This window comes from Suncus etruscus, chromosome 1, assembly GCF_024139225.1.
Source record: "Suncus etruscus isolate mSunEtr1 chromosome 1, mSunEtr1.pri.cur, whole genome shotgun sequence".
Classification (NCBI taxonomy): Eukaryota; Metazoa; Chordata; class Mammalia; order Eulipotyphla; family Soricidae; genus Suncus; species Suncus etruscus.
In genome coordinates, this window is record NC_064848.1 from 6989861 (window position 1) to 7004850 (window position 14990).

At 40.1% G+C, this 14990-nt stretch overlaps 1 protein-coding gene across 2 annotated transcripts in view; it reads left to right on the forward strand.

Annotated features, from left to right (window-relative positions):
* The window catches only part of DPP8 (dipeptidyl peptidase 8), a 64531-nt gene extending 55558 nt beyond the window's left edge, over positions 1-8973 (forward strand). For both annotated transcript variants that reach the window (XM_049777686.1, XM_049777692.1), the window contains 5 exons: positions 661-807; positions 2136-2288; positions 3946-4088; positions 6364-6475; positions 8337-8973. In XM_049777686.1, coding sequence (XP_049633643.1) covers positions 661-807; positions 2136-2288; positions 3946-4088; positions 6364-6475; positions 8337-8459 — 678 coding nt within the window. In that variant the 3' untranslated portion in view covers positions 8460-8973. The remainder of the gene's footprint in view (positions 1-660; positions 808-2135; positions 2289-3945; positions 4089-6363; positions 6476-8336) is intronic.
* The last annotated feature ends 6017 nt before the right edge of the window (positions 8974-14990 follow it).

Genomic DNA, 14990 nt, shown 5'->3' on the forward strand with positions numbered 1-14990 from the left:
TTCTGCATGCAAGGCAAATGCTCTACCTCCATGCTATCTCTCAGGTCCCAAGAGACCAAAACAGCAACAACAAAAGAAACCCAAAAAGATTTAAATTAATTTTTAAACCAGTGGGAAATGGGAGGTTCGTATCATTGGGCATCAGTTATTTTCAGTTATGCTAGATGAATAAATTCTAAAGATGCTATGTGGAATCATTCTCTAATAGTGATTCAGTATCATACAGTTAGAGCTCAGGAAAGACAGAAGATCTTGTGGTAGATTTTATATTGTGTTCTTAGTATAGGTAAATCAAATTTACTTTAAAGTTAAATAACAAAAATCTTTAGTTTTTCTGATTTTCTTGACAATCTTTTGTGTGTGTGTGTGTGTGTGTGTGTGTGTGAGGGAATGTTTGGGGCCATATGCAGCAAAGCTCAGGGCTTATTACTGACTCTGTGCACAGGGATCATTCCTGGTGGGCTCAGGAGATCATATGGGATGCTAGGAATCGAACCCAGGTCACCCATGTGCAAGGCAAGCATCCTACCAGCTTTTTATCACTCTATCAAAATCTTCTTTTTGACTGTTTGGTGGGATTTGTTTTTGTTTTTTGTTTTGCTTTTATGTTTATACACTACCATGCATTAAATTTTATTGAACTTGTATTTTTTTCCTCAGGTGCAGCTGGTGAATAATCGATTTAAAGGAGTCAAATACTTCCGCTTGAATACCCTGGCCTCTCTGGGCTATGTGGTTGTAGTGATAGATAACCGGGGATCCTGTCACCGTGGGCTGAAATTCGAAGGCGCCTTTAAATATAAAATGGTGTGTGAGCATGCAAATAGTTCTCTTTGGCCATTTCCAATTTTGGTGCATTGTCTCCCAGAGAGTGTCAGGGTGAGGCCTGTGAGTAAGCAGGGAGGGGGCAATAGGGCTGGTCGAAGATGCAGGGCAATGCTCACTTATTCGTGTCCAGGGGATTAATCTGGGGGTACTGAAATGGGCCTTTTCTACATAGAACGAGCTTTCTTCTGTTCACTGTGTCTAGAGTAGCCAGTAGGCAGCTCCTTTTAGTTTTTTGCCTCCTGTATCCTATTGAGAGGAATAATTGAGGTTTGTTCTGTCTTCTGTGAAGAGAGAAACCAACTGTTAGTGCCTTCCTTGTGACAAGCCTCTTTCTCTCTGCAGGAAGCTTTAAATGCTACCTTTAGAGATGCCCCCTGTCCTTTCTGCTGCTTTGGGAAATGATGAGACCCGATGTTCCTTTTGCACAGTAAGGCAGTCACTGTGTTTCCCACTGTATTGGACATGCCGAGTAAGACATGAGAACTTTCTCCCACAGCCAGTTCTTTGACCTTATGTTGTATTCTCATGTAAGTTTTTTTGTTTTCATTTTTGATTTTTAGCTTAGTGAAGTGCAGTTGAGCTCACTGGCAGGCCAATGAATCTGGACTGGGTGGTGGCAGTCAGAATTCGAACATAATCAGATTTTAAAGCAATAGTATGTTCAGTTCCTTGAGCTAGATGAAGGGCTGACAGCAAGTTCAAATGAGCTTTCTTCTGCTTTACTGAATTTTAAAAGTAAAAATTAGTCAACCACTTAAGAAGGTTTATTTTTATTTTTCAATCTTTGGGTATAGGAAGGCTTGTTGCAAGGAAGATGCTGACCTTTTAGCAGACAACAGAACAAATGGAAATGGGCAATAACCCACATAGCAAGTAACCCCTGGGGGTTAATAATAATAACAACAACCCTATGACAGGCCAGAAGTGAAAGCCCTGAATGAAAAATTTGGGAAGCAACAGAATGTTGATTGATAATAAATCCTAATCTAAAGCTACAGGTATTTTTACTAAAAACATTTTATCATCTTTTGGGGCCAGAGGGATAATACAGTGAGTAGGGCATTTGCTTTACACGTGGACAATCTGGGTTCAATCCTCAGTATCCCATATGGTCCCCCAAACACTGCCACGAGTAATTCCAGACTGCAAAGCTAAGAGTAACCCCTGAGTACCACCAGGTGTGACCCAAAAAACAACCCTTCCCCTCTCAAAAAAAAAAAAAAACTGTCTTTAAAAGCTCTCTTACAAAGAAATCTTTATCAAAATCAATAAAATGTTCTTGTTGTTTTTTCTTTCTTTTTTGACAGGGTCAAATAGAAATTGAGGATCAGGTGGAAGGCCTCCAGTATCTGGCTTCTCAGTATGATTTCATTGACTTAGACCGTGTGGGCATTCATGGCTGGTCCTATGGAGGGTACCTCTCTCTCATGGCATTGATGCAGAGGTCAGATATCTTCAGGGTATGTGACTTCCTAAGGTATTTGTGTTTGTAATAAGGGTAGAATTTTACATAAATCGAAGAGTAAAAAGACATTGATTTTTACGAATGTTGCAGAGTTGGCAATATTATGGAATGTTAGGGTTCCTGTATAGGCATATGATATATGCATCTTGTTCAACACATGATATCCAGGTGAGATGTAAATATGCCTGTATTTGTATATCTAAAACTGTAAGACATCAGCTGAGTGATCAGCAAAACACAGTGGTATCGACAGTGGATTGTGAATCTTTGTCTTAATGTCAGACTACCAGCTTGTGGCAGGACTTGTTTAGTTTGGTTCACTGCTGGATTCTCAGCATGCTGTGGGTCCTGAATGGATCAAATGATTAAATATTTAAAACATTTAGATGCTGGGCCAGAGATGTAACTCAGCAGTAAAGGACTTGCCTTGCATGACCCTGAGTTGTTATGCCCCGGAATGGCAGGCAGAAATATATAAAAGACAAAATAGGGCCCAGAGAGATAGCACAGCGGCGTTTGCCTTGCAAGCAGCCGATCCAGGACCAAAGGTGGTTGGTTCGAATCCCGATGTCCCATATGGTCCCCCGTGCCTGCCAGGAGCTATTTCTGAGCAGACAGCCAGGAGTAACCCCTGAGCACCGCCGGGTGTGGCCCAAAAACCAAAAAAAAAAAAAAAAAAAGACAAAATAATACATAGGTGGGTGCTGATAGTTGTTAAGGTAGAGGGAGTGGTACTGATTTTCTTTATTTCAATAATAACTTTATTTTACAGTGAAATATTTTATATTTAAGAGTAAGAGTAATAGTGTTTATTCTTACATGTATATTCAGGTAATCTTTATGTATAGTATAAAATGCAGGCCAGAATGATAGGACAGCTTGTCAAGTACTTGCCTTATACACAGCCAACCTAGGTTCAATCCCCAGCACTTTATATGGACCCCCAGCCTTGCAGGAATGATCCCTGCCTGAATATAGAGCCAGATACAAGCCTTGACCTAACGTCTTTTTTATTTATTTATTTTTTTTTACAAAGCAAGCACCTTTTATTTCTAACTGCATTATTTTAAATTCTATACTGCCAGCAAAAGCTTATTAAAAAAAGACCACTTTTCCTAAATAAAGTGACATTTTTCACACTACTATCCCTCAGTAGCAGGAATGAGTTTATTTATATTGCGGCATTCCTGTGTTCTAGATATTTTTTCCCTTTTAACAAAAGGTTTCATGTTTGTTTTTGTGCTCTTCCAAATGAAATATTGATTTTCAGCATGTCTGTGAAACAGAAAGCTCACTCACAAATTCTTGATTTTTTTCCCCTGGGTTTTGGGGGCCACTCAGGTCTTACTCCTGGTTCGGCCACTCAGGTCTTACTCCTGGTTCTCTGTTCAAGAAACCATGTAAGGTGCAGTGACCAGACCTGGATTGGCCAAGTGCAGGCACTTGCCTTGCATTTAAAATACATTACATTACTCTTTGCCCTCAGTGTCAAATTCTTGACCTTAACTATGATTTTTCGGAGTTATCTGAGACCATGAATGGTTCAGTTGTAGAACCAAAGATAATTTTAGCCTTTAAGTTTGCAGTTACATTGTCACTGCTAGCCATTGTGTTTCTGAACTACACTTAATTGTCACTGGTGTCTCATGCAGGTTGCTATTGCTGGGGCTCCAGTCACTCTGTGGATCTTCTATGATACGGGCTATACCGAACGTTACATGGGTCACCCAGATCAGAATGAACAGGGCTACTACTTAGGATCTGTGGCCATGCAAGCAGAAAAATTTCCCTCTGAGTAAGTTCAAGCTTTTGAATTACAATTATAAATGTTTAAAAAAATTAATAATGTCTTTATTTAAGCACCATGTTTACAAACATGTTTGTAGTTGGGTTTCAGTCATAAAAAAAGAACACCCCCCTGGGGCCAGAGAGATAGTACATTGGTAAGGCGTTTGCCTTGCCTGCGACCAAGCCAGGAGGGACCTGGTTCAATTCCCAGCATCCCATATGGTCCCCCAGCCTGCCAGTGGTGATTTCTGAGTGTAGAGCCAGGAGTAACCCCAGAGCACTGCTGGATGTGGCCCAACAACCAACCAATCAATAAAGTTAAAAAAAAAAAGCCCCCCTCTTCACCAGCGCAACCTTCCCACCACCAATGCCCCCATTTTCCTCCTCCCCCACCCCCTGCCTATTTCTCTCACTTACTACCACTGTCATGATAGGTGTTAGTGTAGTTATTTCTCTAACTGAACTCTCTTCTCTTTGTGGTAAGCTTCATATTTTGAGCCAGTCCTTCCAGCCCTCATCTCTATTGTCTCTGGTTATTATTAATATACTTTTATTTTTCTAAAATCCAATAGATGAGTGAGACTATTCTGTGTGTGTCTCTCTCTCTGACTTATTTCACTCAGCATAATAGTTTCCATGTCTATCCATGTATAGGAAAATTTCATGACTTCATTTTTCCTGATGGCTACATAGTTTTCTATTGTGTATATGTATCAAAATTTCTCTAGCCATTCGTCTGTTGTCAGGCATCTAGGTTGTTTCCAGTTTCTGGTTATTGTAAATAACGCTGCAGATGGCATTTTTGTATTGTTTTTGTGTTCTTAGAGTATATCCCTAGGAGTGGTATAGCTGGATCATATGGGAGTTCAATTTCCAGTTTTTTGAGAAATTTCCCTATTGTTTACCATAAAGGCTGGCCTAGATAACATTCCCACCAATAGTGAATGAAAGTTCTTCCCACATCCCCACCAGCACTGATTGGTCGTGTGTGTGTGTGTGTGTGTGTGTGTGTGTGTGTGTGTGTGTGTGTGTGTGTGTGTGTGTGTGTGTGTGTGTGATGTGTGCACTGATTGGTCTTTTGTGTGTGTGATGTGTGCCAGTCTCTGTGGCATGAGATGGTAACTCATTGTTATTTTGATTTGCATCTTCCTAATGGTTAGTGATGTGGAGCATTTTTTTATGTTCCTTTTGGCCATTTGTATTTGTTCTTTGAGAAAGTGTCTGTTCATTTCTTCTCCTTCCTTTTTGGTTTAGATTTTTTTCTTATTAAGTCTGTCAGGATCTTGTATATCTTAGATACTAGCCCCTTATCTGATGGGCATTGGCTAAATAGTTTTTTCCATTCTTTGTGTTCTTGTCAGTATTTCCTTTGAGGTGCAAAAGTTTATCAGCTTCATATGTCCCATTTGTTTATCTCTGCAGATCAGGGACCATATGGGGTATCAAGAACAAAGTTGGGCCAACCACATACGAGTCAGGTGCCTAATTCGTGGTACTATCTCTAGCTATCTTTGGTTTTTGGTTTTTGGGTCATACCTGGCAGTGCTCAGGGGTCACTCCTGGCTCTACACTCAGGAATCACCCCTGGCAGGCATGGGGACCATATGGGATGCTGGGATTCGAACCACCGTCCTTCTGGATGCGAGACAAACACCTTACCTCCATGCTATCTCTCCGGCCCCTAGCCATCTTCTTTTGGGAGAAGGGGCTATTTGGGGTCAACTGGCAATGATCCCGGCTTAATCCTGGCTCTGTGCTAAAGGGTCACTCCTAGCAAACTGGGGATCACATGGAGTGCCAGGGATCAAAACAAGTGTCTTACCTGATATACTATTTCTTTGGCCCTCTTAAAAGGACTGCTTTATTTATTTATTTATTTATTTATTTATTTATTTATTTATTTATTTATTTTTGAGAACCTATTCACAATACTTGGAAGTTACTCAAGGTTCTGAGCCCTGGAAGGGCTCTTGGGACATATGGGATGTTGGGGATCGAACCCAGGTTAGCTGTGTCCAAGGCAAGTGCCCTACTCATAGTACTCTGAGGCTGGACCCTTAGCAGGAATATAATAGTAACCACAAAAACCTTTAAATTTTTTATGTCAAGTATACTTGGTTAATATAAACTTAATGTGAACAGTCTTGTATTATTTTTAAATTCTTAGTTTAATAATAAGGTTTAAGGACGTTAGCATAGTTAATTATTATTCATTTAAAGGAGTTAAATGGTTTACCCAAATATTCTACTCTCTTGCCTAAATGTCTGATTTCTCCTTCTAGACCAAATCGTTTACTGCTCTTACATGGGTTTTTGGATGAGAATGTCCATTTTGCACACACCAGTATATTACTGAGTTTTTTAGTGAGGGCTGGAAAGCCGTATGATTTACAGGTGAGTTTTATTCTACCTTTTCTAATCTAATTAAATCGCGATGGGGTTTGATTACCTTGAAATCTAATAGTTTATGGAGCCCAGCCAAATAAATGTTTAGTTTTGACTGTTCTTTCCTTAAGAGAGCTTAAATAATAAACATACTTGTTGTTGGATAGAAATGAAGATTCTGGGGACCAGACAGATAGCATGGAGGTAAGGCGTTTGCCTTGTATGCAGACGGTCGGTGGTTCAAATCCCGGCATTCCATATAGTCCCTAAGCCTGCAGGGAGTGATTTCTGAGCGTAGAGCCAGGAGTAACCCCTGAGCACTGCTGGGTGTGACCCAAAAATTAAAAAAAGAAAGGAAGGAAGGAAGGAAGGAAGGAAGGAAGGAAGGAAGGAAGGAAGGAAGGAAGGAAGGAAGGAAGGAAGGGAGAGAGGGAGGGAGGGAGGGAGGGAGGGGAGGGGGAGGGGAGAGGGAAGAGGAAAGAGGAAAGGAAAGGAAAAAAGAAAGAAGGAAGGAAGGAAGGAAAAAAGAAGAAAGAAAGAAAAAGAAAGAAAGAAAATGAAGATTCCGTTAAAAGTCAGGCTGTAAATTCACCTTAGTATGTAATTTGTATGCCTGTGTCTGTCATCTTATGTATTTATATCAGTCTGTAATTATAGAAAATATGATGGGATTTAATTCACTACTCTTTGGTTTTTTTGTTTTTGGCCCATGCCCAGCAGTGCTTTTGACTTTGTGCTCAGGTATCACTCCTAGCAGGGCTCAGGAGAAACATGGGGCACTGGGAATCAAACTGGGTTGAACACATGAAAAGCAAGTGCCCGCCCTGGGTTTGGAGTGATAGCGGGTAGTGCACTTGCCTTGCATACAGTCGACCCAGGTTAGATTCCTGGCATTTCATTTGGTGCCCTCAAAAACCACCAGGAGTGATATGTCAAAAGCAAAACAAAAATTTTAAGTGAAACTACCTCTGGGGTCAGAGGGATAGTAATGGGTACGGCAGTTGCCTTGCATTAAGATAAGTTTTTGGCTCAAATTTGTTATAGCCTACTTTGCTATTCTTAAAATAGATTTGTTTTTTTGTTTGCTTGTTTTTGATTTCTAGTTTGAGGAAGGTCACACCTGGCAGTGTTTTGCTAAGGGACCATGTATGCCAGTGACAGAACAGGGGTGGCCATATGTAAGACAAGCATGCTAGTTCCTATACTGGTCCTCAAAGTAGGTTTTTGTTTGTTTGATTTTGTTTTTGGGTCACACCCTGTGGCACTCAGGGGTTACTCCTTGCTCTGCATTCAGAAATTGCTCCTGGCAGGCTCAGGGGGGACCATATGGGATAATGGGAATCAAATCCAGGTCCATCCCAGGTCTGTCACGTGCAAGGCAAATGCTCTACCACTGTGCTATCTCTCCAGCCCCTCAAAAGTAGTTTTGACCTTGATTATAATTTAAAATGTTTCTAAAACACTAGAAATCTACAGACTACACTTGGAGATCCTATTGCCCATCTCTAAAATCTCTTCAGCTTAATATAATATACAGGAATTGTTTTGTTTTGTTTTGGCTCACACCCGGCTTCACTCAGGGATTACTTCTGGCTCTTTGCTCAGAAATCGCTCCTAGTAGGCTCAGGGGACCAGATGGGATGCAGGGGATTGAACCGGAGTTGGCCACCTGCAAGCAAAAACCCTCCTTGCTGTGCTATCAATCCAGCCCTAGGAATTGTTTTTTAAAAGGCAGGTTGTATGCATATAGTATCTTTGAAAGGTTATGTTCCATATTATTTATTCTGTTGACACTCTCTGAAAAGCCTCAGGAAAGAGATGTTTTATTAAATTCGCTTTTCCATTTTTAATTTTTGTTGTTGTTGTTAAGATCTATCCTCAGGAAAGACACAGCATAAGAGTTCCTGAATCCGGAGAACATTACGAACTGCATCTTTTGCACTACCTTCAAGAGAACCTTGGATCACGTATTGCTGCTCTGAAAGTGATCTAATTTTGACCTGTGTAGGACTTTCTTTGTACACTGGCTTTTTAACCAAATGAAGAATCCTAATCAATAGAGAACCATAGAATTGATCATCGTGTTTTGGTACAAGATGACACTTCTAAAAGTTTATTTGGGGCCATGCAGCTTGTGGATAGTAATCTAACATCCTAACCACAGCACACAAAATTGAATGGCATACTGCTAAGAGATGCAGCAGTGCCGTGAGAACTACTGAAAGGAGTAAAGACGTTAGCACCATGTATCCATACTACCTTGTTTTCACTTCTAGTAGCATTATAAACCTCATGGACTTAATTAGTGTATTTTTAGTTATACTTATAAGTTTGTTTAAATATGAAATGATTGGTTTGGTTCAACTCGAGAATTTATGACGAGTTACAGATTGGAGAGCGCTTAAATGTAATTGAATAACATATGCTTCTTCCTTGGGGTGTATCCAGCATGTTATGAACTAATCACTATTAAATCTATGACTTAACTAGTCATTCATGATTTTTAAGGAGAACTTAGTGGCCTCCTGAAGACTTTGTTTCATTTTAACTGGCCAGTTTTTAGCCAGTTTAAACTGTATCTAGTATAAATAGTTCTCTTCGATGATATTACAGAGTGGGTTTTACCTTTCGCATAAAAGTGAGTATATATGTAGCATGGAATTAATTAGTCTCATACTATTGATAATTACAGGCAGAAACTTTTTAATCAAATGACTAAAGCTTAAATATTTGCAGGCAATTTATTTTCCTTTAAGAAAAGGATAAAGTTCACATTTACTGCTATTTTTCAGAAAATAGTGGTTCCTACGGCCAGAGTGATTGCATAGTGGTAGGGTGTTTGCCTTGCATGTGGCTGACCCAGGACGGACCTGGTTTCCATTCCTGGTATCCCAGGTGATCCCCCGAGCTTGCCAGGAACGCTTTCTGAGCACAGAGCCAGGAGTTACCACTGAGCGCAACCGGGTGTGGCCCAAAAATAAACAAACAAAAAAGAAAATATTGGTTCCAATTTCCACGTCAAAGTGTTCCAGAATTGAGGGAACTGGAAGGGAATCATGGGAGTGGGGAGACTAGCGCTGGAGAATGACAGTAAGAGAAAGCAAGAGTCTGTGTTAAGAACTAAGCAGTATATATAATTTTTACCAAAAATACCCAAAAGTTTGGGAAGTGAAATTGAAACTTTTAAGTTTCTAGAATATGGTCTGGAGCGATGGTACATTGGATAGGATGCTTACTTTGCATGCTGCTGGAAACAAGTTCAGTTCCCAATGTCCCATATGTTCTCCCCAACCCACCCATCCTTCAGCCCTGCCTGGATTGATCACCAAATACAGAGCTAGGAATAAGTCCTGAGTATCTCCAGGTATTCAAAAAAAAAAAAAAAAGAAAAAAGAAAAAAAAAAAAGAAAAGAAAAAGAAAAAAAGAAAGAAAAGAAAAGAAAACTAGAATATTAGTTAGGAAACCCAGAATTAAGAAATCTTATCTTCACAGTTACTTAATTATTATTCAGGGGAAAAGTTCTTAGAGTTGATTTTATAATATTCATTCTAATTTTTTTATTTTCTACTTAAGCTGGAAATCTTCACAATGTAAGCTTCCTATACCCTTATAAAATGATTAAGTCCTAATTTTAGCTTTTAGGAACTTTAAATGAAAAAGGTTTCTAGACAACCTTTTCACTCTCAGCTGGTCTCTGCTCAGTGTTCTAAGACTGCAGTTTTTTGACTGGCCATGACTTTTTCCTCATTGAGTCCTAACGTATTACTACTAAGGAAACTCATAGGCTTGGTGTCCTTTTTCAGTCTTGGGATGCAAGGTGGGGCACAGTGGAGACAGTGACCAAAGGAGCTTTAGGAGCCTAATCCTTTGGTCACAGGCCTGTTTGGAAAGCGACTGCCAATACTTTTCAGCAATGCCCCAGGAAAAAGTGTTATTTTCTTGCCACTTCCGAAGAGTACATTTGTCCTGTAGAACATGTAGCTTCTGTTGGTGAGGTTGGTGACTGAGAGAGACTTCATCCTTGAGGACCAGATGGGAGCTGGGCGAAGTCCAGAAGTGTCAGAATGATCTGGTGGCATTGTCCTTGGGTGAGAATTAGATTTCAGTGTTTGTGCATTTATACTATTCTATAGGCTGTGTATGTATTGATTTTCTTGTGTATGGTATGTTGTCCTGCCAAGATTTGTTTGTGTGGTTTTTTGGATAGTTTTAGGTTTGTTTGTTTGTTTTTCTTGTAATGTTAAATTGATTTAAGTAATTTTTGTTTTTTCTGGAAGGTATTTTTCCCCAAGACTTACATGTTTATTTGTCTAATTGAAGGTGGGTTATGTTTGTGGGCTGGTTGGCCTCCAAGGATGCCTCCAAGGATCTATTTACATATTTACATATTTCATATGTAAAGTAAAAATGGTGTCCAGTGGCTTTCAACTGCCTACTTGAAACCTCCTAAACATTAAGGCTGTTTTTTCCAAATGGTATCTCCTATTTTACCAAAATGACCTTAAAGACTCATATGCTTTTGGTGCCACAGGTAGATCCTTTTGAATCTTGCATTCCCTTTACCTCTGGTAATAAGGGATGCTTGTCACCTCCCCAATCCCTTCAGCGGTGCTCTGTTGTTGGTGAGAGAGAGAATTCTTAACCAAAATCACTTGTAGAAACTCTTGACTGAATTTGATTTTTAAAATAAAGGTGAAAAACATTGTTGTTATTTCAGGTACTTGGCAGAAATCGCACTCAAACTGTGGGTAGCAATTTTTTTAAAAGTAAAGAGTATTTAAAATGAACAAGTTTTGATGAGAGTTAGAAAGTGAGGTAACAAGTTTTCATGGGAGAAAGTGCAAGGTTAGACATCAAATGGATTTTTGAAGGCTTAATAGACAGGTGTACAGAGATGCGAGTGTCTTGAACATATAGATCAAAAATATTTCTTTTTTTTTTTTTAAATATTTTTTTTTTTTTTTTTTTTGGTTTTTGGGCCACACCCGTTTGATGCTCAGGGGTTACTCCTGGCTAAGTGCTCAGAAATTGCCCCTGGCTTGGGGGGACCATATGGGACACCGGGGGATCGAACCGCGGTCCGTTCCTTGGCTAGCACTTACAAGGCAGACACCTTATCTCTAGCGCCACCTTCCCGGCCCCAGATCAAAAATATTTCTTAAAATTTACCCACAATACTAACTCAAAGAGGCAGTCTGGGTCCTCACTTGGAAATTTCCATTTGAGTGATTTGGTTGGAGACCAGGAATCTGCATTTCTAACAGGCTTTTCTAAGGAAGCTTCTTGTGGATTACTTGAAGACACTGTAGAAATGGCATTGTATTGAGAAGATACTAGGTGATTGATTTCTACATTGGATTGATTTATAAGAAGCTAAAAAGTGTCAAGTAAGCTGCTTATCTATGATAGCTGCTTCTTACTCCAAAAGAAGAATTTTAAAGTGTGTATCCCTGTTGTTGGAGATTCATTGTGGAATGAACGTTTTGTTTTCCTCTATGCCATTCCTAGCTTGTTTCCAGGAATGGAAAGCCTCATACATGTGGATGAAGTCATGGTGCATGTCTAACCTTCCAAAAGACTGAAATTTAGATATTGATGCTTAGTTTTCTTTACTGCTTGTTTTGTTTCTGCTAGAAGGTGCACCCACTTCATGTAACATTGTTCTCTCTTTAGGTGGAATGACTCCTGCAAGATCTCATTACTATAGGATCATAACAATGTCAAGTTATTATACCTTAGATATAACCTAAAGTTCTCATTTATTAGAGGAAGACCCTGCATATAGAGAAGAAATATATTCATGGCCACATAGCCAGTTTGGTGTTCATTGGGTACTAAACTCCATACAGATGTTCTAACTCATGGTAGTTAAATGTTATGTAGAAAAGGCAAAATCTTAAGAAGTATTTATTAATATATTCCTATAAGACATTTTAAAGATAACATAAAATGGTTAATTTTTTCCATTCTAAAGTAAATGCTAAGCATGCTTATGAATGAAGCAGAACTTCTAATTAGTATATGACATTCTGAAGTTAATTACTACACTAAATATGTCTTCCAGGGTGAGGTACGAGATTTGGATGTTGGGTTGAGTGCTTGCTTTTGCCTGGGAAACCAGCTTAAAGCTATTTGAAAGAACCATGTCTCTCTCTTGATACCATGAGTGTCCATTCCTAGCTGATGTAACAGAATTAAAGACCCTTCTCTGACTCTCCTTCCCAGCCCCATCCAGCCTCACCTAGCCAGTGGCAGCCGAAAATGTGGAGACATGTTAGTGCCAAGTGCTGGCTCCAACTTTCCTTATTTTGTCAAAAGACAACTTTAGGTTATCATTTCAGAAGTCACATACATGCACACACACACATACACACATGTGCGCGCATAGTGTTTGTTTTTAAATAACCCACACGCACATTTATGTTTTATTCAATGCAATTGGAGTTCAGGTCTTTAATTTTAGAACATAAAGTGCCTGCTGTTTGAAGCACTGACTTGTATAAAAAGAATTGCATGTCTCACTCCAGTAAGTTTATGGTTTTCTCATTTTCAGCTACATGGCTTTTAATCATGTAAAGTGGAACATTAGTTTTGTTGCATTTTATTACAGGTTCTTTGTTGGAATAAAGATGCTGCTAAAATTAGTTGATGTAAATGTTTCTTTGTCGTCGGTTCCCTATTTGTGCTATCTTGCCTCGATTAGTGACAACTGTGGAGTCAGTAATACATGTGAACAAGGTTCTGTGCTTGCGGTTTAAGTGATTAGTATAAACACTCGCCAGAAAAGGCATCCAAGTCCAAAGAGAAGGGCAGGAGCGAAGGTAGTACAGAGGGTAAGGTACTTGTTTTGCATATGGCTGAGCCCAGTTTGATCCTCGGTACCGCATATAGTCTCCTATATAGAGCTCCACCAGAAGTGATCCCTGAGGACAGAGCCAGGAGTAAGCTCCAAGCACTGCTGGTATAGCCTCATCTCTCACACCAAAGGAAGCTATGCTTAGTACCTATAGGGGGTTCTCTGCTACTTACTCTCTTACTGCTTTGGTGGGTATGAGGTTAAAACATGAAAACAGCTGCTTGCAGTAATGATGGAGTTACCAGGATTAAATAAATGTTCATCAACCCAATTTTGCCCATTGACTCATTGCTGTTCCCCTGCCACACTGGAAGACATCTGGCTCCATTGAAATAGCTAAGGTGGGACTCATCACAGGTTTTGAAATTGTTAGGTTTGCTGTGTACAAACTGAAACTGCTCTGCTCCGAGACTTAAGTTTTGCTTTTGTGCCACATCCAGCAGTGCTCATGGTTTACTCCTGACTTTGCATTCAGTGATCCCTACTGATGATGCTCAGGATCAAACCTGTATCAGCTCTGTGCAAAGTAAGCACCCTACCCTCCCAGTGGTCCTCAAACTTTTTAAACGGGGCCAGTTCACTGTCCCTCAGACCGTTGAAGGACCGGACTATAGTGAAAATAAACACTATGAACAAATTCCTATGCACACTGCATATATCTTCTTTTGAAGTGAAGAAACAAAATGGGAACAAATACAGTATGTGGCCCGCGGGCCATAGTTTGAAGATACTATAGGTCTGGTACCCAGATTTGCGTTCTTGAAGTGGAAACTTGAGAGAAGGTTGACCGGTTCCAGGTATTCCCTCTTGTTTGCCCCCATAAATGGTACATGGTTTATTTTAACATTCTACTCAAAAGTGACTTCTCTGTAGGAAAACCCATCAACCAGGAGGGTTCTGGAAACTACACCACCATACTACTTTTCTCTAAAATGAGCTTTCCCCCATTGACTTGGCTTCTGGGTTCAATTACTGATTTACGGGCAGAGTTGCACCCCTGAGCATGTGATCTCTGCTTTTGCAGCTCCATTGGGAACTTAAAATGTCCTGCCTAATTTTTTTTTTTTTGAACCATCTTGGCTGTCTTTTTCTCATTTCTGTTGTTCATATTGCAGTCTAAGCCTGTGATGTCAAGCAGGGGAATTAGTATGTAGCAACTTTATTTGGGGTGGGGGAGTTGGGATCATATCCAGTAGTGCTCAGGGTTTACTCCTGGCAGGCTCAGAACCTCAGATGCTGGAGATTGAACCTGGAGATAGCATTCTGTACTATCACTCCAGCCCCTGTCACAGCTTCCTAACCTGGGGATGGAAATGTGGGTGAAGACATGACTTCAAAGAATGGGTTATCAACTTTCATTCCCAAACATTTAAAGCTATAATCTGTCAGAACAAGAGAATAAGACTGGAGTGATAGCACAGTGGGTAGGGCGTTGGTGTTACACACTTGGCTGACCTGAATTTCATCTCCAGCATCCCATATAGTTTGGCCCCCCCCCCCCCCCCGCCCTAAGCCTGCCAAGAGTGATTTCTGAGTGCAGAGCCAGGAGTAAGCCCTGAGCACTGCTGGATGCAGCCCCAAAACAAAAGAAGACAATAAGACAATGACAAATTCTCCGCACCAATACAAAATCACTTACCAAGTAAGGAGACTAGGGTGAGGGGGCA